Source organism: Larimichthys crocea, chromosome XII (genome assembly GCF_000972845.2).
Source record: "Larimichthys crocea isolate SSNF chromosome XII, L_crocea_2.0, whole genome shotgun sequence".
In the NCBI taxonomy this organism is placed as follows: Eukaryota; Metazoa; Chordata; class Actinopteri; family Sciaenidae; genus Larimichthys; species Larimichthys crocea.
In genome coordinates, this window is record NC_040022.1 from 27651076 (window position 1) to 27678777 (window position 27702).

The window sequence follows — 27702 nt, forward strand, 5'->3', positions numbered from 1 at the left end:
TCCCACGCTCACGTTCAAATGTATCAAACGTGAAATAATCGTAGAAATGTGCGTGCCCCACGCCAATTTCATAGCTGTCGTACGCTCGTTTCTACAGCTATTGTTCCTTTGGCGACACTTAGAGGTGAAGCTGGGAAACTGTTAATAATGTGAAAACAAGTAGTCATCAGAGTGATGTGCACATCAGAGACACACTGATGAACAATTAACACACCCACGTGTTTGCAATTATATGGGTGAATATAAAAGCATGCGCAATGTGATGAAGGAAACGATATTAACAATGGCAGCGTTAGCGTTGTTAGAGGACCTTGCAAACGTGAGCGATTTAAGGAACGCAAGGATTTACTTGCAAACCATGATAATTGGCTCATAAGCCGATTTCGGTTACCAAGGCCAGTGTTACTGGAGTTGTGCGCAGAGCTGCGGCCGGCCCGAGAGCGCAACGGGGGCCGGCGAGTAGCTCGGGGTTGTGCTGACTACGCTGGGGTTCCTGGCAACAGGGGAATTCCAGCGGGAGCTGTTTATCTAAGTAGGAAACATTTTCATTCCATCAATGTTCAAATCATATGTGATGCGCGAATGCAGCTAACTAACATCGTGGCAAGGTGGCCTGGTTCAACGCACGACTCATTCATTATGACTAACAGCATGGTTGGGAACAGGCTGGAGGCTGGCACGGTGCGCGATGGGTGGCTTCTATTCGTTTAATTGTCCCGTATGTAACGCTGGATTACATACGAAACAATTAAACGAATAAACTCTTTACTTACCCAGAAGCCGTGCCAGTGTGCCAGTGCATATTTGGGCATGTGGCATTCAAATATCATGTTTTTGGTTTTCTTTATTTTCTGCTGGTGAAATTAGAGCTGCAGAGCTTTCTAACAAGCCCCTGATTGTCTCCCTGTGTTCAGTATTCTTGTCAGTAAAAGCGGGCGTAAAATGTCAGCCGCAGCGCCACACCTGTCCACACCTGTGTGTGCGCTGCTCGCATCCCACGGCATTTCCAGCCTCACACACACGCTCCCACTCACGTCTTTTTTTTTGGTCATATTTATCCCTGTTGACAGGGAACCAAACAGAATCTCCACTTCATTCACTAGAATCTTTAGCTTAGACTCTGTGAAATTCATTTTCTTTCCTTTGTTCATCGCGTTATCTGATCGGACAAAGAGGTGAATCTCAGGTCCAGGGCCTATTTAAATAGATTTGCATATGTAAATGGGGCGTGGACAGGGAGGAGTTGCACGTGCGCTCAATTCCACGTTGATTGGGATGTACAAAAGAAACGTGCTTGGATCCATGCGAACGCACACAGCGCCGGTCCTGGCCACATTTGCGCCCTGGGCGCCCTAATGCTATAAGATATCTTGAACAGAAAAACACACCACAGGTTGAAAATGCAGGTGATCCTAAAACAGTTTTTCCTTTATATGCGTTGACAATAGAAGGGACTGAAGTGATGTTTTTGGTAGATTTAGGAGCTACAAATTCTGTGATTATGGCTTCCACATTTTCACACACACCAAAAATGACTGGTAACCATGTGTATTCTGTCGGAGCATCTGGCCAATCGATTAAAGAGAGAGTGACCGCTCCTCTGCGTTGTATTACACCAGAGGGGGAGCAAATAAAGCATGCATTCTTATTCTCACATCTCTGCCCTGTTAATCTGCTCGGCAGAGATCTCATGTGTAAATTGGGGATATGTTTGATATCGACTCCGGACGGGTTAAAGGTGAGTTCTCTCACCTCCCTGACAGGACCCGATGAATCATTGATAGCTGTTATGATCCCCCTGACAATTGTTGTATGCATATCAGTGGGAGTTAGAGACTTCTGCATCCACTGATCAGCTGATACAAAAAATAAGAACGCTTGTGTGTCCTACAGATATAGATTTTCTAACAATCAATGAATTACATTGTACATCTCATGTGAATCTTGGCCCGGACTCTGACTATGAACACACATGGCTCCAAGTGACACAAGAACGACTGACCACGGTCTCCCTTTTCTGGGATGACCACCGTGGAGCGCTTTCTGTTTGTTTGACTGAGAATCAGAAAAGACTTTTTGATGCAAACAATTCTTTTCCTCACGTGTCTTTTTCCAAACACGTGAAGGATAGGTGGGAAGATTTGGGGTTGTTTATAGAAAGATGTGTACATATTCAAGACTGGCAAAGTACAAGTGACCCATTGGTCACTTACTCTCCTCAGCTGCAGGTATATAAACAGTCATTACAGTCTTCTTTCCACGGCACATGCACTGTGCAGTTGATGCCGTTGAATGACTCACTCTCACACAAGAAATATGTCTTACTATCAGCAGAGAATGTTAAGCATGTACCTGCTCTGAAAGAAGTGCCTGATATTCTGTGGGCAAAGCATAAATATGATGTAGGACTTATTCGGGGTTGTGAGCCAGTAATGATAACTGCAAAATCTGACTTTCGCCCATGCAAACAACAATATCCTTTAAAACAAGAGGCTATTGATGGCATTACTCCATTACTCCAGTACTCCAATCACTCCAGTGTTCAATCACCTTTTGCAAGCAGGCGTAATTGTTCCATTGTTCCATGTCCTGATTCTCCGGTTCGCACACCTTTATTCCCTGTCAAAAAGATTAGGGATGGTAAATGGACTGTACTTATATAGCGCCTTTCTAGTCTTCCGACCACTCAAAGCGCTCTACACTACATATCTCATTCACCCCATTCACACACAGATGGCATTGGCTACCGTGCAAGGTGCCAACTGCTTAAGGATTTAAGCATTCATACACATTCATACACCGATGGCACAGCCTTCGGGAGCAATTTGGGGTTCAGTATCTTGCCCAAGGACCGGGGAGCCGGGGGATCGAACCGCCGATCATCTGATTAGTGGACGACCCGCTCTGCCTGTGAGCCACAGCCACCGGATGAAGGCCAACCAGTTGAATGGCGATTTGTACAAGACCTACAAGCTATGAATGCTGCAGTACAGCCACGTGCTCCCAATGTTCCAAATCCTTACACTATTTTATCACAAGTGCCTGCAGATGCTAAATTTTTCTCAGTGGTTGATCTCTCAAATGCCTTTTTCAGTGTGCCAGTGCACCCTGATAGTCAATTTTGGTTTGCTTTCACCTTTAATGGCAAACCATACACATTCACTCGGTTGTGTCAAGGTTATTGTGAGAGTCCAACTATTTACAATGCAGCTCTTAAGGACAGCTTAGAGCCTTTAGACCCCCGGGACAGGATTGTTGCAGTATGATGATGATTTGATGATTTGTAGCCCTACTAAAGAGCAGTGTGAGGCTGATACAGTGACTTTGTTAAGGCATTTGGCTGATCATGGGCATAAGGCCAGTTTGTCTAAACTTCAATTTGTACAGCAGAAAGTTGTTTTTCTGGGTCATGTGATCACAGCAGAGGGTAAATCCCTCTCACCCAAACATGTAGAAGCTATTAAAAAATTGCCCAAACCTCTGACAAAGAAACAACTAATGTCTTTTTTGGGAATGTGCTCTTATTGTCGACAGTTTATCCCTAACTATGCTGAGTTAGAGGCCCCGTTGGGAGCCCTAATTTATGGTAAAGGTCTACAATCTTCAGACCGTTTGACCTGGACTCATGATGCAACACAGGCATTCACTGATCTGAAGCTTTTATTGCAGTCAACTCCCACATTAGGCCTCCCAGACCCACTCAGGCCTTTTACTCAGACTGTGGATGAAAAGAATGGTTGTATGACATCAGTTCTTTTGCAGGAACATGGAGGGCGGCTGAGACCAGTGGCCTATTTCTCTTCTAAATTAGACCCAGTGGCCGCTGGACTGCCTCGCTGCCTCAGGGCAGTAGCGGCTGCAGAGAAAGCTGTTTTAGCTTCTAGGGAAATTGTTGGATATTCTGATCTAACTCTTCTTGTTCCCCATGCAGTCTCTATGATCCTGTTGGAACAGAAAACCTCACATCTTTCAACAGCACGTTGGTTAAGATACAACACTGTTTTGTTGGGTATGCCTAACATTACTGTGAAAAGATGCACTGTTCTTAACCCTGTCACTCTTTTACCTTGATGATGGTGAAGCTCATGGTTGTGTTGCTATTCTTCAACAGGTTTGCACACCCAGACCCGATCTGCAAGAGACTCCTCTTACTAACCCTGATCTTGTCTTTTATGTTGATGGTTCTGCCTTTCGAGATACTGGGTTAAACAAAGTGGGCTTTGCTGTATGTGATGATCACTCCATAGTGCAATCGGACTCTTTGCCCTCTAACTATTCGGCACAGGCCGCTGAATTGATAGCCCTCACTGCGGCTTGCACACTAGCAAAAGGTCGCTCAGTGACTATCTATACAGATTCTCGCTACGCCTTTGGTGTGGTGCATGATTTTGGGGCACTATGGAAACACAGAAATGTTCTTAAATCTGATGGAAAGCCTATCTTACATCATGACAAAGTCTTAGCTTTATTGGATGCTATTCTTTTGCCAAAACAGATTGCAGTTTGCAAGTGTCAAGCTCACACAGGTGACACAGACTCTGTATCTAAAGGCAATGCGCGAGCGGATGCTGCAGCCAAGCGCGCTGCTGATTTATCACTCCCTCCTCCCCCAGCTGAGGCGTTCTGTTTTCTCTCACACACACTCCCTGACTCCCTCTCTGCACTTCAGTCATTTGCCTCTCCTCCTGAAGTAACCCAGTGGAGAGCATGTGGAGCTCAATACAAAGATAAGGTTTGGTTCGGTGGACGGCCCTGTTTACCTAAACATTTTTTTCCTCATTTTGCTAAATTGACACACGGGTTAGACCATGTGTCAAAAGGGGGAATGTTACAGGCAATAACACAACACTGGTTTACAAAGGGTTCTGCAGCATATGCACAGAAATATTGTCAATCTTGTGTTATTTGTGCAACCTACTATGCAGGAAGAGGTATTCCTGTCCCTGCAGCAGCACACCCACCACCAGACAAACCATTTGATCACTTAATGATGGATTTCATAGAACTAACTCCAGACAAAGGGAAGAAGTATTGTCTAGTGATGGTAGATATGTGGTCTAAGTGGGTGGAAGCTTTTCCAGCAAAACATGCTAACAGCCATGCAGTCACCAAGGCTCTGTTAACAGAAATCATTCCACGATGGGGAATTCCATCAAGAATCAGTAGTGATAACAGCACACACTTTGTAAACGCTGCAGTCAGGGCCGGTCTTAGCTATGGGCAATGTGGGCGGCCGCCCAGGGCGCATTCTCCGTGGGGGGCGCACGAGCGCCCGAAAAAGAAAAAAACCCCGGGAGCGGGGTGTTGACAAGGCAGAGGGGGGCGACGGATAAACTGATGGGGGCGCACGGCGCATCCAGGGGCGCACCAGCGGCCGTGAGGGCGCACGAGAAAATGTTCGCCTCGGGGGGGCCAGGACCGGCGCTGGCTGCAGTAGAGGCAGTGGGACAGTTCTTAGGCATTGATATGAAAAAACATTGTGTATATCATCCACAGAGTGGGGGAGCAGTGGAGAGAGAGAATGGTACGCTCAAAGCAAAACTTGCTAAATGTGAAGAAACAGGTTTGTCCTGGACGGATCTTTGTGATGATAACATGATTGAGTATTGTAAACTGCTCTCTGGTATGTTGTCTCAAGTTTCTCAACAGGTTAAAGCAGCCCTCCCTCAGCAGGCTACAGGTCCTTTACACTCAATCCAGCCTGGCGATTGGGTGGTGATAAAAAACCTGCGAAGGAAGCACTGGAGGTCTGAGAGGTGCCAAGGGCCGTTCTAAGTGTTACTCACAACACACACAGCGGTGAAGGTCGCGGAGAGAGCAACTTGGATCCATGCCCACCACTGTAAGAGGGTGCCCAACCCCACTGAATCATAACTCCACCAAGCCTGCAGGAGTACACTCGCATGCACACATGTAAAGCGAGGCTGCGTTGATTCATCACAGTAAGCAAGTGAGAGCCTAGCGCCACTTCTACTGCACCGGTGACTGTACTGTACACAATACACTTCCACAGAGCACAAAAACACAAGTCAACTTGATTGACCTTCGAGGGACGATCATCATGGCTGATCAAAGATGATATTTGGGTTGTGGGATGAGATGCATTCTGTGGTTTTCTTTTGTGATTGCATTTTTAATTTTTTCCCTGGTATGGTGTGACATCTTTGGCAGACCACCTGGATAATGTCACTTTTTCCATGTCTTTGTTTGCTAATCAGACCATAAATGCCTTTAGATTACTTTCAACCACTCAACAATCTCATCGCATGACTTTGCTGAAACATGAGATGGCCCTAGATTATCTTACTGCCCGTACCGGTGGTTTGTGTGTAACTCTCAATTTGACTGGTGATGCATGTGTGACTTTAATTCCTGATAATAATGACAATATAACATCTGTTATTCATGTACTTGAGAAGATTCGAGATGAGTTTGGGCCCTCTGCTTCGGCAGGAACCTCCTTTAATGCATGATTGAGTGCTAGATTTGGACCCTGGGGTGCAATGGTTTTCCAACTTTTGATACCTGTACTTATCACCCTAGGATTAATATTATTCTTTTGTACATGCACTCTGACCTATATGAAAGCCTTGATGCATCGTTGGATAGGCGAGACAGTGACTGGTCAGTATGCACTCTTGTTACAGGCTGAACCTTTGTCAAAGGAAGATCCTTTCCCTGTTAGTGATTATGGTTCCTCAGCTTCGTCTGAGGATGAGATGTAAACATATGATTTCTTCCCCTTTTATTTTTTTTTATATATACTTTTGTAATTGACAAAGCAGGCAATCTGTATGATGACATGTCTTGAATCCTTGTGAATTGTCATGTTTGATGTAAAATGATTGTCTGCATTTTCTTGATTAATATGTAATCAAAAGGGGGGAAGTGTAGTGGAAAAATTCTTTGTAACCTTTAGTCTACATTTATATTTCTGTGTTTAACTTTGTATGAACTTTGTCCTATTTAGGAGACTGCCTTCTGATGGTTTGATATATGTTTGTGTTCTGACATTTCTCTCCGTCCCTGAGATGTTGGTACCAGCCACGGTGTAGAAGGAGGAGTAAAGCAGATATTTACGAGGGTAACCCCCGATGCACTTAGGGTCTCTCCTTTGATGACCTCAGAGGAGAGGGAGGGGTAGAAATGTCTACAAAAGGAGCAGTTGAATGTATTATCAGCAGAGAGAACTTTGCGACTGTTGTACTCGTACTGTTGTCTCTCCTTGGCCAAGAGTAAAGTTCTCATTTAATACTGATCGTGTTCTCAGTCTTTATCGAATTGCCGCGACAAGTGTTTTGAGAAACTTGTGGGGGGCACATCGGTCTTCTTTCAGTCTTTCCAAACCTTTGATGATGAAGCATCACGAGTCATCATCGTTTTTCTATCTCAGAATGTTTCACTTTAAGGATTTCTAAAGGCCAGTAGAGGTTTTGATTTGAGAGTCTGTGAACAGCCAAAGACTATTTTAAAATGTAGCAGACTGCAGTCAAAATTGCTGTCATCACAAGTTTACTATATCTTTTTATCTGTTTTGTATGTTGTTATAAAGGTGACACAGAGTGGGCAGGCACCAGAGACGAGAGCAGAAGAACTTTAATGTCTGTATCAGATTTATTTATACATTTGAATTATTACTAAGTTAGATAGTTTGTTTATTTATTCATACATTTGAACGTTTTATTATTATCACCATTATTATTATTATTATTACCTGTCTCTGGTGTTTTCCCACTGCTAAATGATGAGCTACCATTTACTTATTAATTGTGTACCAGCAGTGTGCTAACAGGTCCAGACAGAGGGCTCATGGGACATGTAGTCTGTCCGCAGCCTTTAGTTTGGGCTTAGTTAGTGGTGAAAATGTGAAAACGTCAGTCACACTGGCATTATATGATGATACTAAGGCTCTGTGATATGTGATACAACACCTCTCTCTGTCTCTCTCTCACACACACAATTTTAGATAGATTACTTTATTTTTCTTTATTTTATTTCTATATTTCTTTATCTTTATTTTTTCTTCATTTATTTTATCCGCAAAGGAAAAACAGGTATTTATCATCTTGATGACCTTGTTGAACTCACTCAGAGAATGTGTGGTCAGAACAGTTAATCAATCAGTAACAAACACTGAGGAAACGAGTAACTCAACTAATGGCTCTCTTTAGATTCTGATGTGCAAATAAAAGAAACTCCTCGACAAAAATATTTCTTTATGTGTTTAATTAGACTGAGCCAGTCATTTGATAAATCAAATTGTTGAACTCTTTCCACATTTTGACTTGCATCATGCAGGAAACACTAATGCTACTGACGGCAAAATGTCTGTCTGTGACAACGGTGGATTTTTTTGTCATGGTCGGATCCATGACCTAAGGATGGCATCAAGAGTCAGATAAGGCTAAGGATGATGGGAATTCAGGTGGGCAGCAGGCCAAAGTAGAAGCAGGGAGCAGGTCTGTGGCCTCTGGTGAACGTTTGACAGTTCAGGTAATAACTTTATAACCTTTATTAATCAGAGTGATGTCAGAGTGGTGTCAGTGGTTCCATATCAGTTACTGACTTGGTGAGTACAGGTTACAAGTTATTATTATTACTGCTGTTAGTTAAATCTGTGAAATAAAAAGAAGCTGAGTGTAAAATGTGGTTGAAACAGCAATTTGTCAAAATCATCTAAACTCAAGGTCCACTTACTGACTTTCTGTCATTCAGACTTCATCTCATCATCTGCATCAACACGACACACTACTGGACCTCTGCTTAGGTGACAACTGATAACACTACTAAATTAATACAGAGAGTTGATTTTCTGTGAGGGATGTCCGCAGACACACACACATTGTATTTCTTTATTTCAGAGCTCGGTCAGTCTTAAACAAACCTCTGCATGTGTCTGAGGAAACACTACACATGAACACATGACAGCCAGCTGGAGGCCGCAGGGACAAACAGAGCCACAGGAATTTGTCATATTTACACATTTTAACCACTCTGTCCCCGAGCTCAACTTCAGCTCTGAACCCATGTGTTGTTGCTAGTTGAGCTTCTCCCTTCAAATGCAGCTGTATTTCCCAGGACGCCTCGCGAGGACAGGCACAAAGCCTTGTTTCTTCTTCGTTATCTGCTGAGTGAAGGAAGGTCTTCAGCAGTAAACAGCAGCTACAGGCCGGATGACAAACAGTGAGCCAGAGGGTTTGAGAGGACAGAACAGGGCTTGTGGAGCACTGAATCTTTGCAGACAGTCTTCTCATGTCAGTGTGTCTCTGATGTGCTATTTTCTCTTGGCTTGAAGACCATTTTCCAGAAATCCTGGAAAGTGTGTTTTTTTATAAGACAAGAGCTGGTGGCAGGAAGTGAGCTGGCTGGCTGTGTCTCCTGGTTTGTCTTTGAGCTCTTAGTCTGTTAGAGATTCAGGAGATGGACAGAGTTGGGGAGAGGAGTAGTGAGTAGTGGGGTCCTCAGACTGTGTGAACACTTGTTTCTGTGTGAAGAACCCGACACTGGCCTGCTCGTCACTGGCCGAGCCGCTGCTGACAAGCGCCGTACTGCTGCAGGGCGTCTAACAAGTCCTCATAGGACACGTTTCTGTGGGACGGTATGGAGCTGAGGACACAAAGCAGGACACACACAGAAAGTATGAAAACCAGCAAACATCCAGACACTGAACCCATCCAGAGAGCAAAACACACCCACGGTGAAAGTTCAACAACACCCTCTACTGTTGATGTCAGTTTATATTTTCAAGCTGAGAACTGAATATTTTCAACAGTCAGTTACATGTTCATTATAAAAATATGAAAGTGACACATGTAAACACACAGAATCTTACATGAATTCAGTGAGTCTGATGTGCCAGGGTAGGAAGCCCAGTGTGCTGTCCACAGGACCAAACTTCACCACCAGCTCAGGGTCTGGAAAGTTCTTTGACTCTGAAACAAACACACAGACATCAACTGATTTCACCACATGAACTCTTCAACACAGTAAGAAGACAACAGTGTAACACACAAGAGACAAGTTTCATTTAAATAGACCTGAATGAAATGTTGACCTGAGCCTATTCTGGTCTTACACACGTGTGAATCAGGATTATCATGTATGGTCAGTGCTTCTCTGTGGACCACCACATGGAGTCTTTTGTCTGACTCGAAGGGGAAAGAACCCCACATCCAACCTAACTGTTGGGTGCTATGAGTTCTGTGGACACACAGAGGACAAGGTACCTTCTCAATGGTGGTGGTCTTGGGTCTGGGGTTGTTTTTCAGGGTTTGGGCTACAAAGACATTTTAACCATTTGAATGTTGGCTGTCGGGCAGCACAGTCATGCAGTGGTTAGCACTGTCATCTCACATCAAGAAGAAGGTTCCTGGTTCGAACCTCGGCTCTGAGACATGCTGGAGAGAACATGGCCTTGCCTGTAGGCGTGAATGTGAGTGTGAATGTTTTTTTTGTTTCTATGTGCACTGTAATGAGCTGGCAACTTGTCCAGGGAGTAACCCGCCTCTTGCCCAAAATCAGGTCTGATAGTAGGGCTGCTCGATTATGGAAAAAAAAAAAAAAAAAAAAAAAATCAATCACGATTATTTTGGTCAATATTTAACCGATTATTCAAACGATTCATTTTGAGTTTCACAATGCATTTATTCAGCATTTCTCTCTCTCTTGAAAAACACTTTGTTATTGATTCTTTATGCAAAATATTCAAATTGAAAATACATTTTGGCTACAAATATGTACTTTACAGCTGTTTTGCAATAAAATAAATATACTTTATGGAACATTAAATAAGGCATATAAATGTATCCATAATAAACTATGGATCCAGCTGCTCTGCAAATTCTCTATATTTATAGAACAAAATAAATATAATAATAAGCATAAGCATCAATAAGCAATAAGCATCTTCTTGAAACCCTCACCCGCGACTGTATTAATGGGTTGCATATCTTTAGCTAAGAAATATCCAATGGCAGCTGTTAGGCCCCGTTTACACGTACACGGGTATTTAAAAAAACTGAGACATTTCCCTTCGTTTGTACTGATCTTTTAAACGCAAACGGTGAATTCGCCTCTGAAAACGAATTGAGTTTTAGGCAGCTGATGCGCCAAAAGTGCGACCAATGTTTACCTTTTGCTATGACGATGATGATCCGCCCATAGGCTTGGTGTAGTTATGATGGCGCTCCATGGCGTATTTATGCGGGTTGATATAAACGAAAACTTTTTTGAAAACGATGCTATGTGCAAAATGTTATTTTGGAAATATTTGTTTCTCAACATACCCAGCTATGTGTAAACGTAGCCTAATGTCTTGTGCCTCTCTAAACTTGTCGGATAAGGAGTCGCATTAGTCGGATTCTTCTCATTCGCTTTCAATCTCACTCATTGTTTTTGAACCAATCGACACACCTCCTCACTCTGCAGGTGCGTGAGGGAGTATGGGTTATCCTGTTAGTCAGCTGGGCCGCGTGAAATGGAATGTATTGCGCATGTGCGTCTCTCAGAACTTGTGTAATGAAAAGTGGAAAATAAATCGTTTAAACTCGATTATATGATTTTTGAGATCGTTTGACAACAAAATCGAAATCATGATCAAAATTCGATTAATTACACAGCCCTATCTGATAGACTCAAGCCCTGATGAGGAGAAGCAGTTACAGATAATGGATGGATGGCTGTGGCTCAGGAATTAAGAGCATGGAAAGCCACAAGTGAAGACAGACAGAAAACTAGTAGAGGGTAGAGAGCAAGATTACAAGCAGCAAGGGGCTGCAGGTTGAAATAAAAACCTGTGACATGGCAGTAAGGACTTGGTACACAAGGCACATGCTCTACCAGGTGAGCTTCTGGGGGCCCTTTTGTCTCTTTCACCCTGTACTACAGTAACTGTGTGGTGGCTCCTGTTGACAACAAAGTGTTAAAATGCTGCAGTATGCCGTGTGTTCTCCACTGAGGTGTCATCACATTTTCACGCGCAGACCTTCATGAGGAATGAAGGTATAGAAATTATGAAGCTGACTCACAACACACAGTCACTGTGAGCGACATGTATCCACCTGACAAATCAAAGTGGATCAGCCATGAGCTGTACCTCTGAGCAGCACGTCCAGCATGGACACGCTGATGTCTTTAGAGCTCCTCTCTTTGTTCTCCACAGCGCGACAGAGCTGCTGCGCTGCCTGGACAATGCTCTGCTTCCCATCCTCTGGAGACAGCACCTTGACTGTGGGCCTGCAGGACACCACTGACACACACAGAAGCATGATTACCTTCCACTACAAATGAGTTCAGCATAATGTACGTTCACAGGGAGATTATTTGTATTATTTAAACACAAATGTGTGGACAGAATTATTCCACATCAGTTCAGTTCAATTTATAAAATGATTCAAACAAACAGCTGTGCTTCTCCTGTGCAGTCTGCTGACAATCATACAGCTCCAGGGTTTTTTTTTAGTATGTGCTGTGTCATCAAATATGTATTGAGCATCGTGGTGTTGAATCCCACGTGTCACTACGTGTCTTTGAGCTTCTTCGTTGTTACTGTCTGCAGTCTTTTATTATGCACTTGTATTTTATTCATTCATTTCAATAGACATGTAATATATACTGTTTTAATATATACTGTACATAAGCACCTACCTCATCATCTAGTCATGTTTGTCAGCACCATATTTATGAATTCGAATTTACAGAAAGACTGACTTGTATGTACAAACATCAAATTGGAAATTGTTGCATGTTGTTGCTCTTTCTATGTTAAGCAGGCTTCTCCTCTGCATGAAATATAAGAAATCAGTTGACAATAGAAAGCTGCCTGTAACCTGATTCTAGTTCAGTGTGCATGGAAACACACAGGCTGACAGTAGAGGCAGCAGGGCTCAGTGCTTACCATAGTGCTGGTGTTTGTCACAGCTATTGCTGAGGAACTCCACATTGTATTTGGATCCGTCTACACCCAGCAAATCCTGCTGCTGCCTCACTACCTCCTCCAACATACGGGAGTTGTTCTTTCGGAAAATACCTGAGAACAGTGAGGAGGACAGGCACATTATACAATTAAATAATAAATAATTTTTTAAAGTATAGTAGCATGATTACAGACCTGACAGGTGAATATCTTCTTTCCTTCAAAATGCAATCACTGCAAAAGTAGTTCAAATAGTGTCCACTATAGATTTTTAACAAGCTCTGCTTCATAATAGTCTCCTCAGATATTTCAAACAAGCAAAGTGTTTGCAGAACTGTACAGCTGAGGCACATAATGTGGAACTAGCTAATAAAACTTCAGCTGTCACATGACAGTACTGAAATAAGCCGAAGGGGGGGAGGAGGATAATTTTATCAAAAGTTAAACAAACTTATCAAATCAAACTAATTAAACACAGGGAAGCGTGGGAATGAGGGAATGATTGGATAAGATTAGATTAGATTAACGGTAGTCTATTCCACACACACACACACACACACACACGCAGGTTCAGTGTCGTGTGTGAGCACTTCTGGATTAAACTGACATTTTCAGGGAATTGACTTTAAAGACAAATGGACATGAAGTAGGGATGCAAATTATCGATTAATTAATTAATTGTTAGTTGATTGACCTTATCGATCGATTAACGATTAAAAGATAAGCGGCTTTTTTCCTGAGAACATACATTTCTCACGGTGTCTTTAACATAAAGCTAAATATTGCTTATATACTGAATAAAAAATGCATGTTATATTCCTCAACTAATGTTTTATTGTACCAGTTGGGATACGGTACAGATATGGCATTTAACCAAAATAAATTCTGCACAGAAAATTGAAATACATAAAAAAAAGCTAAAGCTATACAATATGGGCTTAGCCTACACAATATTAAGCCAACATATCATTATCTGGTAAAGTACTCAGATGAAAAACTTGAAACATTAGCAGCACCACTTATAATCTCCCTTGTTCTGAGAAAGGTAACAGTAAGATTACTAGCCCTGGAAACTTACAGTAACGTAGTACTAAACACACCTTCAATCATCCCTGAGGAAGGTGACAGGAAAATTAGAGGGCCTCTATTAAACAATTTCCCGCAGAAATGTTGAGAGTGACGAGTGGTCTGAGCATGTTTATTTACACACAGGAGCATTAAGCAGTTAGCATTAGCATGTTAGCAATCAGCATGTATGTAATTCTTAGTGGCTAATGCTAACTGCTAGCGCGTCAGCACGGCTGCAGGTTTTGAAGGTGGTATCTTAGTGAACTCGTAGAGCTGGTGAACTTAAACGTAGCACCGCAGAGTTTACACTGAGCGTCTTTGTCATCATTACTTAGTTTGAAATGCTACATACTCCACTCCGGGTCTGTCGCCGCGTTACGTTCAGGTACGTTCGGTGTGGCCTAGATTAAGCAATGGCGCCCTCAACTGGCGACATCATGAAATCTCACGGAAAAAAACTGTGGAAAATGGCCCTAGATTCAGTTAACCCGATTAATTTGATTTAATCGATTAAATTCTTTTCAACAATTAACCGATTAATCGATTAACTGCTTACATCCCTAACATGAAGACATTAGCCAGTCAGTCCTGACTAATGAAAAGAAAGCATGACTTATGAAATTTGGATTTGGGGGTTGATGTGAACTATGAGGACACATGACAGCAAACACAACAGTGTCATTGGCTCAAATAAACATAGTGTGTTCATTCAGACCGGAGAGACAGACAGCATGGAGACAGACAGGACAGACAGCCTGAACACAGACAGGACAGACTGCCTGAAGACAGACAGGACAGAAGACAATCAGGACAGACAGGACAGACTGCCTGAAGACAGACAGGACAGAAGACAATCAGGACAGACAGGACAGACAGCCTGAAGACAGACAGGACAGAAGACAGTTAGGTCAGGTGTAAAACGTTTACCGTGATTATCATAGACGCTGACATAAGATATCCCAACAGCCATACACCAGACCACCAGGTTTGCTATATCCGTGTAACTGGGCTCTTCTTCCGCTACCAGCAGGCCGACGTGGACCGGCAGCTTCTCCAGGGACCTGCCGTCAGACAGCCACCGCGACCGGCGACTGGCTGCGCGGTTTCTAGTTACCGCGTTAGCGTTAGCATCTGGGTTATGATTCAACTTTTTCTGGTGGTCCGGGAACCCGGCCAAGGCTAGAGGCAGCAGCAGAGCGGCCATCGCCCGCTCCCACAACCGGCCCTTCCAGCTTCGAAGCCGGACACGGACCCAGGAGACGAGCGCTCTGTTGATGTGGACCAGAATCAACAAGAGCCGCCATAGCAAGCCGTACAGCAGCGCCATAAGTGTCCTTATTCCCGCTCAGTGACGTCTTAAAAGATTGTGAGCAGCTTCTGTCGTCAGTCTGATCTGCTGCTAAATCACTCTCAGCGCTGGCTACAACTCAGCCTGCCTGCCGCCATCTTGCTCTTTCCTTGGCAACCCCTGACCTGTGAACCTTCAGCGTGATACACGTAGCACGCTGATTGGACGATATACGGGTGACGCACTACTATCAACGTCTTCTTCCCCATAGACATATATACATAGACGCCGCATTGAGCGGGTTGGTCGTTGGTCGCGATACGTAAACGGCGCCGCCATATTGGTTCGGGCAGATCTGCCCGTAAACTAATACAAGGAAATGGACTGAACTTCATAAAGCGCCTTTCTACAAAGTTCTTCAAGTTAATGTCTCTTATACACCCATTCACACACATACACACATACTAATATATCTGGGAAACAAACAGGCACCAAAAACAACGTATGTAATATATAGATATATATAGATAATATATATAGATATATATAATATAGATATATATATATATATATTAGACTATATAGATATATATATACATAAATATATAGAATAACGTATATCATCACATATAGATCCATAGTACATAGATAACCACTAGGCTTATAATATAATGACATATGCAGCATATATACATATACATGGCTTTATAATATATATATATATATATATAGATAATTATATATATTATATAAAATTATATATATATATATATATATATACAATGGCTGTGAGTCTCTTACCTGCATATTTAAAGAAAGGGGTCCAAATACAAAAATCATCCATCTTACATTTGTATCTGTATGTTAGGTAATCCATAATGTAGCCACAAGGGGGCACAAGCCAGTGTCTTATTGTGCCGGTCCCAAGCCCGGATAAATACAGAGGGTTGTGTCAGGAAGGGCATCCGACGTAAAACTTGCCAAATCAAACATGCAAATCGAATCTATAACTTCCATACCGGATCGGTCGAGGCCCGGGTTAACAATGACCGCCATCGGTGCTGTTCACCTACAGGGTGGCGGTGGAAATTGGACTACGTTGGTCGAAGAAGGAGAGGAGGAGGAAGGCGGTTCGTAGTAAGAGGGAGAAGAGGAAAAGCCAAGAGCTAGGACTGAGAGTAGGACTTGAATGTTGGAACTAGACAGGAAAAGGTAAGATTTGGTTGGACATGATGCAGAGGAGGAAAGTAGACATACTGTGTGTCCAGGAGACCAGGTGGAAAGGTAGCAAGGCTAGAAGCTTTAGGAGCAGGGTTCAAGTTGTTCATCATGGTGTAGATAGAAGAGAAATGGAGTAGGATCATCTTGAAGGAGGAGTTTGTTAGTAGTGTACTGGAGGTTAAAAAGATGTCAGATAGAGTGATAGTCTGAAGCTAGAAATCAAAGGTGTGATGTTCAGTGTTGTTAGTGGGTATGCTCCACAGGTAGGATGTGAGCTGGAGGAGAAGGATAAATTCTGATTGGACCTTGATGAAATGATGCAGAGCATCCCTAGAAGTGAGAGAGTTGTCATTGGTGCACACTTTAATGGACATGTTGGTGCAGGAAACAGAGATGATGAGGAGGTGATGGGCAGGTTTGGTATCCAGGAGAGGAATGCAGAAGGACAGATGGTGGTTGATTTTGCAAAAAGGATGGAAATGGCTGTAGTGAATACTTTCTTTCAGAAGAGGCAGGAACATAGTGGAGGTAGGAGCACACAGGTAGACACATCTTGTGTAGACGGTGTAATTGAAGGAGATCAGTGACTGCAAAGTAGTGGTAGGTGAAAGTGTAGCCAGACAGCATAGGATGGTGGTGTGTAGGATGACACTTGTGATGAGGAAGATGAAGAGGGCAAAGGCAGAGCAGAGGACCAAATGGTGGAAGCTGAAAAAGGAAGAGTGTTGCATGACTTTTAGGAAGGAGTTGAGACAGGCTCTGGGTGGTCAGGAGGTGCTTCCAAACGACTGGTCAACTACAGCTAATCTGATCAAGGAGACAGGTAGGAGTGTACTTGGTGTGTCATCTGGAAGGAAAGTAGATAAGGAGACTTGGTGGTGGAATGAGGAGGTGAAGGAGTGTGTACGGAGAAAGAGGTTAGCTAAGAAGAAGTGGGACACAGAGAGGACTGAAGAGAGTAGACAGCAGAAGAGATGACTGTTGTGGACCAGGAAGTAGCAAAGATTAGTGAGGATGAAGTGAGGAGGGCATTGAAGAGGATGAGGAGTGGAAAGGCACTTGGCCCTGATGATATACCTGTGGAGGTATGGAAGTGTCTAGGCAGTACATTTTTTGACTGGGTTGTTCAACAGGACCTTAGATAGTGAGAAGATGCCAGAGGAATGGAGGATAAGTGTGATGGTGCCCATTTTTAAGAACAAGGGAGATGTGCAGAGTTGTGGCAACTACAGAGGAATAAAGCTGATGAGCCATACAATGAAGATATGGGTAAGAGTATACTCTTACACAAAAAAATGCTGGGTTATTTTCATAACCCATCTGCTGGGTAGCTGTGGATTTTGAGCTGATTGGGTTGTTTTAACCCAAGGTTGGGTTAAATATTTTGACCCAACAGATTGGGTTGATTTTCCCGGTCTTTAGATTTCGGCGGGCTATCGATTTTAACAGACTGAGGACAGCTCACAGATCAGTTTGAGAGAAGAGAGAAGAGAAAACTATGTAAATGGTAAGTAAAACTTAAATTATTATCCCACAACATCTAGTATTGGTAGCTTAATGTGGTAACCAAATAGCTGTGTCTTAGTTATAACTTAAAAACTTCACCTCACTCTGCGACTTGAGCCGTTTGTTGCTTGCTAGATTTTTTTTTCCCCCTTCGCTAGCTAGTTATTTTCACCTGATAAAATACTTTCCCTATAATACTTGTTTCCGTCACTTGTCACACACACTTAGATAGACTATCAAAGTCTAGCAGTGCAGGGATATTTCTTTCCGTTAGTTGTGTGTGTATTCAGTTGTGGTAACGTTATTGTCATAACGGGTTGCCAACCGTCCCTTTAAAAATGGAGTCGTCCCTATTTAGCAACAAAAACACCGGTCCCGTATTGAGCTGAAATAGGACGCACTTTGTCCCGTATTACTGTGTGAATCAAAAAATAGTCAGTAAAATGTCAATGGAAAGTGAATAACAGGGCGCTTTATATAAAAATTTACGGTAAACTTGTTCCCCGGCCCTGTCCTGCTCGGTGACCAATGAGGTGACAGCATATTCACACACGAGTATGACGATACAAAATACGCTCATCCCATTGGTCGACCTACTGTTGTCTTGGAGACGTTAACCGAAGACGGGAAAAAAAGCCGCATTCGTGGGTGACAGTGACACAGACAAAAAGTATATTTACATTTGGGCTCGTTACTTACTGTATTTACTGCTAACTATTTCTTGATGCACGTTGTAGTAGCCACTTTCTTTTTCTCACTGAAATTTCTCTTGGTAGTGTTCCTCACCATACCTTAGACCAGAGCTTGCCTGTTGTTATTATAATAAAGCGGATTGTAAACAATATTCAAGCTCTGCACACACACTAAATCGACTGGCTTTGTAAAAGTCATTAATCTTTCTGTTCTTTCCAAAAGATGGACGAGTTTGTAAAGGAGAAGCTGAATGAATGGTCTCTGACTGAATGGATCCCCACTTTTGAAGGTATTTTGATATTAGTTGTTGTGATACAACCCGACATCAAATAATTACAGCTATCCATTTGAAACAGTTACATTAAATACATATTAAAGAGCATGGTGCAAGTTGGAAACCACATTGTGTAAATATGTGGAGGGCTATAGGCTATAGTTGCAACTAACTGTTAGATTAGATATACTTTATTCATACCACCACGGGGAAATTCACTCGTTTCAGTTGTAAAATATACCGTATTTTCAGCACTATAAGGTGCACCTTGAATGAATGGCCTATTTTAAAACTCTTTTCATATATATGGCACACCGCATTATAAGGCGCAAGCTCAATATGTCGCATTGCGATGTTCATTAATCGTAACAGAGCCAAAAGTTTGAAATAAATGTGATATTGAAGTCATAACGTCAACATTTCATATTTTGCAGCACAGCAGATTGATAGAGAGTGCTTCTTTCTCTTGGATGGAAACAGCCTGACTTCCCTGATTCCTGTCCTTGGGCCACGGCTTAAATTTCATCGACAACTAAAGAAGTTGCTTGAGGTACACTAGAATAGGTCTAGACAAAATGGGTTATGTGTGTTTCAAATGTAAAAGGTCTTTAGGGACTGACATAAGACAATTTTTTTTCCATCTGAAAGTGATGCACAATATATTATCCACATCAATATATTTCCAATGTGCACAAGTTGGGTGCCATCGTTCATTTGACAACCAGAGATCGTTTAGGAGACACCTAATGGGGCACAGTTTTGACTTTGATGTTGAATCGGTGGAAGAAGGTTCTTTAGCTCAATTCTCTGATTGGTCGATATCCCCAGACCCTGAACCCAATGTGTTAGGTGAGGTGGAATGCAGTGAGACTGCAGTGGAGGAATGGGATGAGTTACCGGATGAAAGCATAAAAGACAGAGTTGCACTCTTCTTAGCTAGGTTGAAGGCCAAGTCCTCACATACATTCAGTGGGATCAGGGATGTTGTTGAACACACATCTAGTCTAATCAAAGATATTGTTGATGGTCTGAAGAGAAGAACAGTTTCTCTTTTAAGAGAGACAGGCCACTCTGAGACTCCAAAAGCAGAGGAACTGCTAGAGCAGTTTGAAACAGCAGCTGAACCATTTCGTGGCTTTGAGTCAGAATACAGGCAAATTAAGTTTTTCACCCAGTCTGGATACTTTGTACAGCCAGAGGCATTACCTCTCCCTGGATTTTCCTATATACAAGAAACTGATAGAGAGACAGGGACTGTGAAACAAGTAGCAGTTCGGGACACCTTTCAGTATGTTCCCCTGAAAGCGATGCTGAAGCTTGTGTTAGAAAGTCCAGGCACAATGGCGAAAATCCTTGAGTGGCGAAACAATGAAACTACAGCCCTTGAGGACCTTAGAGATGGCACACTCTTTAGAACAAATCATCTATTTTCTGAAGAGTTGTCTATTCCAATTGTCATTTATGTAGACGATTGTGAGATGGTCAACCCCCTCGGTTCTAAAACATCAGTCCACAAGCTTGGTTTCATTTACTTCACAATAAAATGCTTGCCACCAGAGTATCTGTCTAGCCTAAAGTCTCACTTTTTACTGGCCGTGTACAAGAGTAATGATGTGAAACATTATGGAGGAATGAATGTTGTTCTGGATCCAATTGTGAATGAGATTAGGGACATGGAACAGAATGGTATTCAGATTGAAGCAAGACATTTCAGTGGCACTGTAAAGGTTGGACTGGCCCAGGTCTGTGGAGATAACCTTGGACTCAACAGCATTCTTTCTCATGCAGAATTTGTCGGGTTCGCAAAGAGGTGTTATGGGAGCAGACTGTTGAGGACCCTTTGTTACTGCGTGATAAGGTCAACTACCAGTCAGACTGCCTTCTGAACAACTCAACTGAAACCGGTGTCAAAAGAGAGTGTTCCCTTAACAAGCTGCAGTTCTACCATGTTACTGACAACGTAACAACTGATGTCATGCACGACATCCTTGAGGGGGTTGGAGGTTTAGAAATTAAACTAGTGCTTTATTCATTGATTGAGCAAAAAGTCATGACCCTGGAACAGGTGAACAATAGACTGGTCAGCTTTGATTATGGGTTTCATGACGTCCATAACAAGCCATCTGAAATTAAACCCCAAGACTTAAAAAATCCTGATGGGGCCTTTAGGCAAACGGCTACACAGACATGGTGTCTACTGAGACTGCTGCCCCTCATGATAGGAGATTTGGTTCCGGAGGGAAACAAATACTGGGAATTGCTCCTTTCACTACTTAGCTGTATGGAGTTAATCTTTTCTCCTGAATTGACACAAGGGGCCATCATCTTTCTGAAAAATCTGATTCAGGAACACCATTGTCTTTATTTAGAGCTCTACCCCGATAGACACTTGAAGCCCAAACACCATTTCATGGTTCATTATCCTAGTGTCATCAGAACAGTGGGCCCTGTAGTTCACTTCTGGTCCATGCGTTTCGAGGCCAAACATTCCTTTTTCAAACAGGTAAGCCATGTGACCTGTAATTTTAGGAATATTTGTAAAACCCAGGCCACATCAGATAATGATGTGCTACACTCTTCTGTCTGGCCAGCTTTTTAACCATAACTTTGAAGTTGGGCCAGGGCACACCAATCTCCTTGGTACCATAGATGATTTTGAGAAGGTGAGATGCGGATTTGATGGAATTGCCATTTTTACAGAAGTGTATTTGGCATCTTGGATTAAGCACAAGGGTACGAGCTATAGGCCAGGAATGACACTTTGGCTTTCTCACTCTGCCAATGGTGAGCCTCAGTTTGGAACCATTCAGAGCATTGTAGTAATGAACTCAACAGTGAAAGTCATTGTGAAAAAATGGGAAACCACAGGCTTTGAAAGGCATTACTTTTCCTTCACTGTGTCTCCCACCACAGCACTTGATGTAGTTGACATTGATTCCATTGCTGACTATCACCCCCTCCATGTTGTAAGGTCCCACAAACAGAATGATGATGACCATTACATTTCATTAAGATACAGGCGGTTTTAAACATAGTGTGGATTGTAGGGCATTCTGTACCTGTACCTGCACTTAACATCAGAGCTGGAAAATCTCTGGGATCAGAGCTCAGAACCCTCAGCGTTCACATTTCTTAACCCTATGTTGTACTTAGCCTGTACTGTATATAGCATTGTGTGCACATAACGTCCGAGCTGGGAAATCTCTGGGACCAGAGCTCAGAACCCTCGGTGTTCACATTTCTTAACCCTATGTTGTACTTAGCTTAATGTCAATTTATGAATTTTCATATTTTTGTAAGTTGTATCTGTTATGGGTGCCTGTGAGTTGCTTGCTTTCTGACCAGACCATGGAACACCTGTGATCAATTAATGGTTGGTTGGGTTAAAAGTGGACGACCCACTCTGCCTCCGAGCTTTTTTTTCTGTCTGGGCTAATTTTGGAGTTTCAGAGGCCTTTCTTTCCTTAACCATTTGTCTAGAGCACTACTCAGTAGTACCTCATTTAAAGCAACATAATTCAGTATTATGTTCTATAATGAAAATTAATATGGCATGGGATACTGGATCTCAGTAACATGTACAGTGCATCTTGTAAGTATATCCAGTGATTCTTCTTTTTTTGTAACATTAACTGTCATGATAAAGCAATAATTTCCTTTTCCTATTTTTAAGGATTCAAGCCCCACACCCGCACCTTCTCTATTGCTGGATCCCATACCAGCTCCAGAAGGCACACCGTGGCCAGTTGCCTGCAGAACAGCGTATTTCAGTGGAGCAAGGAGCAAGATTTGTGAGTTCACTTGTGCAAGTATTGCTAATTATGATAATAGAAGAGCACCACAGGAATGAGCCCAAAAGGGAGATGTTCCATTCTTACTGAATTTTACAGGGGAGAATGTATGTGGTTTTGTTAATGTGGATTTCAGTTGAATGCATAGCATAAGTCTGTGATTTACAAAAGTTTATGAAACAACAGCCTTCATCACCATGATAAAAATATTGTGCTGACACAAAGGTAGCAGTTTCCATGAAGTTTTGTTAACCACAGACATTATTTAAGGGCATGAAGGTAAAATCCCCATTTTCAAAACCTATTGACTTTACCCTGTCTAATCCTGGAAGTCCAGGGACTGACTACAAAAATGCCTCATCTATGCGGTGTTCTATACTTTTCAGGGCATTTATTTTGAATCAAATATGATTTAAGTTGAAATTTGAATTGAATTACAAGTCTAGCTACACTAGCCCTATAGGGAGGGGAGCGTTACAAACTATTTTGTCTGATTATAATCCACAGTTTGAGATTCATTTTTTTTAAAGTCTTTTTTTACTTTTTTTCCCAATAGAATATCTGTGAGATCCTGAAAAAAACAATTGTTGGGGAAAGGTGTGGTTGCCAGTCTGCAGAGAAGCAACCATATCTCAGTATCTGAAAGACGGTTAATGGTCCGCATTCTGGTGTCCCACCTCATAGAGCGCTTCGGTGAGAAGTGAGTATTCTTGCACACAACCTCACCTCACACAAGAGTGGAAGTTATAGGTTCACTGTCTCATCTAGGGATAAGTATTGTTGGAATCTGGGGTGTGATAACATGATCTGGGTTTTAGCATAAAAACGTAGTATTTTAGCCATAAAAAATATTAGTTGTGTACATAACATTTAGAATATTTTTAGCACTTTATTGCACAGTTGCACTTTAACACTTGCCGTGCCACAGATCAGCTGTTTCTATGGGTAAGAAGATGTAGTTCAAAGACAAAGGCTGTCTGACAGCAAGGTAAAACACTAAAATGTTTTGCTGCTCGGCTGGCTCTCGTCCAGACAGTTGGTTTTCTATGTTTCCATGCTGGTGCTATTCAACTGCTCGTCTAAACTGGGCACATTTGTAAGCAATATACTGACTGTCGTACCTCATAAACCTCACTTAAAAAAATTCAAACTAACCTTTTCAGAAAGACATGATTTTTTTTGTACCGTTAACAAATGCTGTTAAAATGGCTTTTGTCTTAAAGTGCTACTTCAGCTATGAAGGCCAAGCTGGCGTCTTCAATAGTGGAGCAATTTCCATGCCTGAGGGACAGTCACGGCACAGGCTATGTAAGTAAAGTTTCTAACCACACTTGGATTTGCTCAAAGCAAATATGCCAACTCTTTCCCCGCACAGCGCATAATACTGTTGTCACTATAAAACAGAACATGTACATTACTGTGCCTCTTTGAAGATGTATTTTGCAAATAGGTTCACCAGGTGGAATCTGAAAATATGTTAAAAACATTCTATTGTGAATCCTACTGCTATAACTGTTTATTTCAGTATTGCTGCTGGTCATTTAATGGTGTGTGTGTGGGCCTGTGTTATCTGTTTACTTTGTCTTCTTTAGGATGCATGGTTCACCCCAGGAAGGGCCCACAAACCAGCAACGGGGTACCTGGAGGAGCGCCTCCGTAATGTCCACAAGAGGAATCGCAAAGGCAGCCGGGTGAATTCAGCACCAATAATGCAAGCGACCCCCATCCTTTTGCCAGGTACAGTAAGATGTCTTGAACTGAGGTGGAGAGGACATGTTTCCCTTATATTTCAATCCAGCTGATGTTGGATTGGATGTCATTTATCACTATTTGCTACAATTCTTTCCTTTCTCTGCCCTTTACAGAACCGATTATAACTGGTGAGAAGTGTTTGCAGCTGACATTGTGGCTAAAAAACAACATTTGGCCACAAGCTACGGTTAGCCAGTACATGTTGGAGACTGCAGTCCATAGGGCAAATTGGATTCGACAAAATGGGACAAAAACAATCCAAAACATTATGGTTTCCTCGTCTCATGGACACTCCAGGCATGGTGAGCTTACATCTACACTATTTGTGTTGCCCTGTCTAAAATTCACACAGGCACCTACCCAGAGTACAGATTTCATAGCTACCTGCGACGATGTTACATATGCCTTACACATTGTCTTTTTTTTGGGGGGGGGGGGTGTGTTCCTGTCCTTAGATCGCTCAGGATTTTGAAGTTATACATCCAGAGTGTACTGACAGAATGTCTACAAAATGGATCCCTGAGTTGGCTGAAAAGATCATCCGTATGGCCAGAAAGAGAACACCGGAGACCTTCTTTCAAATATCAGTTCACTCTCAGCAGGTATTCACATAAAGCTGGTGTAACATGTAGCCCCCAACTTTGTCGATGTCAACTTTTTCTCAGTGCAGCAGTATGAGTTTGAGACTCAGGCACATCATTGTTTGAAATGGGCTGTGGTTTTCAAACCAGAAGTTAGACCACAGAACCCAATTTCATAAGATTTTAGCCCAGGGTTTTCCATTCTGATTTTATTCATTCAGATTTGTGCTTGACCAAAATGGTAGGCATACATTCTGACATTGTCTTACTTCATGGTAAAACAACAAAAAGTAGAGGTCACACATAGATCCCCAAAAACATCTAGTTGGGTGCTGGATCTAAAAAAATAAATAAATATCCTTTTAAAAATAAAGGATATTTATTGTGTGTAACGTTTTGAAATGTTTCACATAATAAATATCCTTTCCATTTCCTGATCCATTTCATGATCACTGGGGTCCTTGACCCCACTTTGAGAATCACTGCTCAGCGGATCCACTGGCAAAGAAAATCCCCACACTACATAAAGTTATGGGTTAAAGGACAAATTCACCCATTTCAGCATGTCTTTTGATATAATTGGTCCTCACTAATGCTCACTAAAATATGATGACATTTCTGTCTAATCTGTCAGAGAAGGACTCTGGACAGTTAATTTGAAATTAAATTTACATTTTTATTCAGTATATAATACATTGATGTTTTTTTAAAGTTTGAAATTATGTTTAAAAAGACCAGACCAAAAAAAAATATGGATGTCACTGGCTGTCAGGTTTCTTAGCTGTTCACAGTCCTCTTTTGAGACAGAGTAAGCGGTAACAAGTGGTGTCTAATTTAGTCAGCATTAGTGAGGACCAATTGTATGAAGATGGGTTGAAAATGAGTGAAGTGGTCCTTTAATGTTGACAGATGTTTAATTAATGTTTTATTTTTACAGATCAACAGGGTGACATAGCGCTTCAGCTGCTGCCAGTGCTGCTCCCAACTGTGACATACAAAATTGGACGGAAGGTGTACCGCCCCAGCAAGCTGGAGGTTCGCAGGGCCTTCATTGACATCCAGCCGGTGAGTTAAGACAGTGCTTTTCAAAAAATGTCATGTCAAGGACCCCTATATGTGTATTTGGCCACAGACCCCCATCTTACAAGGTTTTGTGGAGACCCCAAGAGAAGAGTTACAGTATTTTAAATCTTTTCAAAATGATTCCAAATTGTTCATAATTTTTCAAGATTTGTCAACATTTTTTTAAAGTCAGCTCGGCCTTCGCATCACGACATGATCTGAGTGTATAGATTTCAAATAAACTAAGAGTAAAGTAGGATTAAAGTGGTTAAACTGATTTTGTTGCAAGTAACTACTTTTGCTGGGGACCCCAAGGTGCCCACCTCTAGGATCCTTGGGGATTCCTGGACTGCACTTTTGAGAAACACTGCAATGAGACAGTCATCGTTAATACTGTGTTTAGTGGAATTGACAGGTCATTTTGGCATGTACAGAAATGTTCTTATTGGACTCAGACTCCAGATACAGTCGGGTACCGCACTGTGCATTACCTGTGGAGTTGAACCTAACCTGTTGTACGAACTAATTGTTGAATCTTGTTGTTTTTTTTTTCTTCTCTTTTTTCTTTTCAGCCTGGAACAAACATGGTGCAGTACCTGGCGACTGTAAGCAGTAGCATAGAATACCCCTAACTACTCATGCTAGGGGAGGAGCATCAGTGTTCCCAGGCCTTCGTGATCATCGGAGGGATAGCCTTGGAGCACCCATCTCTGTTGGGTGCAGTGGATGGGTGCTTTAAAGCATTTTTTGTTTTTGACATAAACTACCCAAAACCATGTGCCCAGGTTTGGGAGTTTATTCAGACATGCATCTTTGAGTTACCAGGTCATGAGTCCAATGCTGTGAAGTTGATCAGGTCTCAACTTGCTGCGATGGAGTCATCCAACACTCCCAGTTAGTTAAGCTGCAAGTTCAGCTCTCATCATCTTCACCCCGTTAAGTGTTGTGTCAAGTTAAGTGTTGGTGTTTAATTTATTCAGGCAAAAACCTAAGAACTTTGTTGTTTTTTTTTACTTTTCTTTTTTAATATTTAGGTTATGTTTGACTTGGCATTGCAGCAATGTTAAAAATGTATTCTGTTTTAATGTGAACTTGAAATCATTACCACATCATTAGCTAATCTGACATAAATCTAATAATTGTATTATTGGTTCAAACTGTTTTTTTCCCAGATGGATTTAGTTTTTACCAGCCAATGTTTCCCACACACGCACACACACATACACACAAAGTTTTAATGTTTTAATGTTTTTAACTTGAAATGTCAAATGTCAATAAAATAATGGACATTATGTATTTGTTTCATTGAATAATTTCATGTTTAATAACAATTTCATTGTATAATACTAAGGTTAATGTTCATTAAGTAATGCTGATTTTGCTCTTAAACCAACATTTTGGTAACATTAACCCAACAACATGACTGCGTTTTAGCCCATTTATTAGTTAATATAACCCAACAACATGGTTCTATTTTAGCCCATTTATTGGGTAACATTAACCTGACAGCAGAGTCATTTTTAACCCATTTTTGGGTAAACAGTCTCAACCCA

General features: G+C 42.0%; 2 protein-coding genes across 10 annotated transcripts; one reads left to right on the forward strand and one right to left on the reverse strand.

The window, feature by feature from the left end:
* Positions 1-8069: 8069 nt before the first annotated feature.
* nus1 (NUS1 dehydrodolichyl diphosphate synthase subunit) lies at positions 8070-15486 on the reverse strand. The gene is made up of 5 exons (XM_010756174.3): positions 14909-15486; positions 12896-13027; positions 12095-12247; positions 9833-9932; positions 8070-9606 (listed from the first exon to the last, which is right to left on the reverse strand). Exons 1-5 carry the CDS (start codon positions 15306-15308, stop codon positions 9516-9518), a joined length of 876 nt encoding a protein of 291 aa, XP_010754476.1. The 5' UTR covers positions 15309-15486; the 3' UTR covers positions 8070-9515.
* A 1213-nt stretch (positions 15487-16699) lies between these two features.
* LOC109140341 (hypothetical protein) lies at positions 16700-27696 on the forward strand. 9 transcript variants are annotated; one of them, XR_003463394.1, is made up of 9 exons: positions 16700-18978; positions 19398-19513; positions 22637-22754; positions 23311-23454; positions 23978-24062; positions 24347-24491; positions 24620-25108; positions 26025-26152; positions 26722-27696. XR_003463394.1 is itself a non-coding variant. In XM_027285782.1 (4 exons), exon 4 carries the CDS (start codon positions 19539-19541, stop codon positions 20847-20849), a length of 1311 nt encoding a protein of 436 aa, XP_027141583.1. In that variant the 5' UTR covers positions 16700-17759; positions 17913-17997; positions 18912-18978; positions 19398-19538; the 3' UTR covers positions 20850-21329. The 9 variants fall into 9 exon arrangements, 5 of the variants coding, with proteins under 5 accessions (XP_027141583.1, XP_027141580.1, XP_027141579.1 ...); XR_003463395.1 differs by having other exon boundaries at positions 24620-24808; positions 24962-25108; positions 26025-27696; XR_003463393.1 differs by having other exon boundaries at positions 26025-27696.
* Positions 27697-27702: the final 6 nt, after the last annotated feature.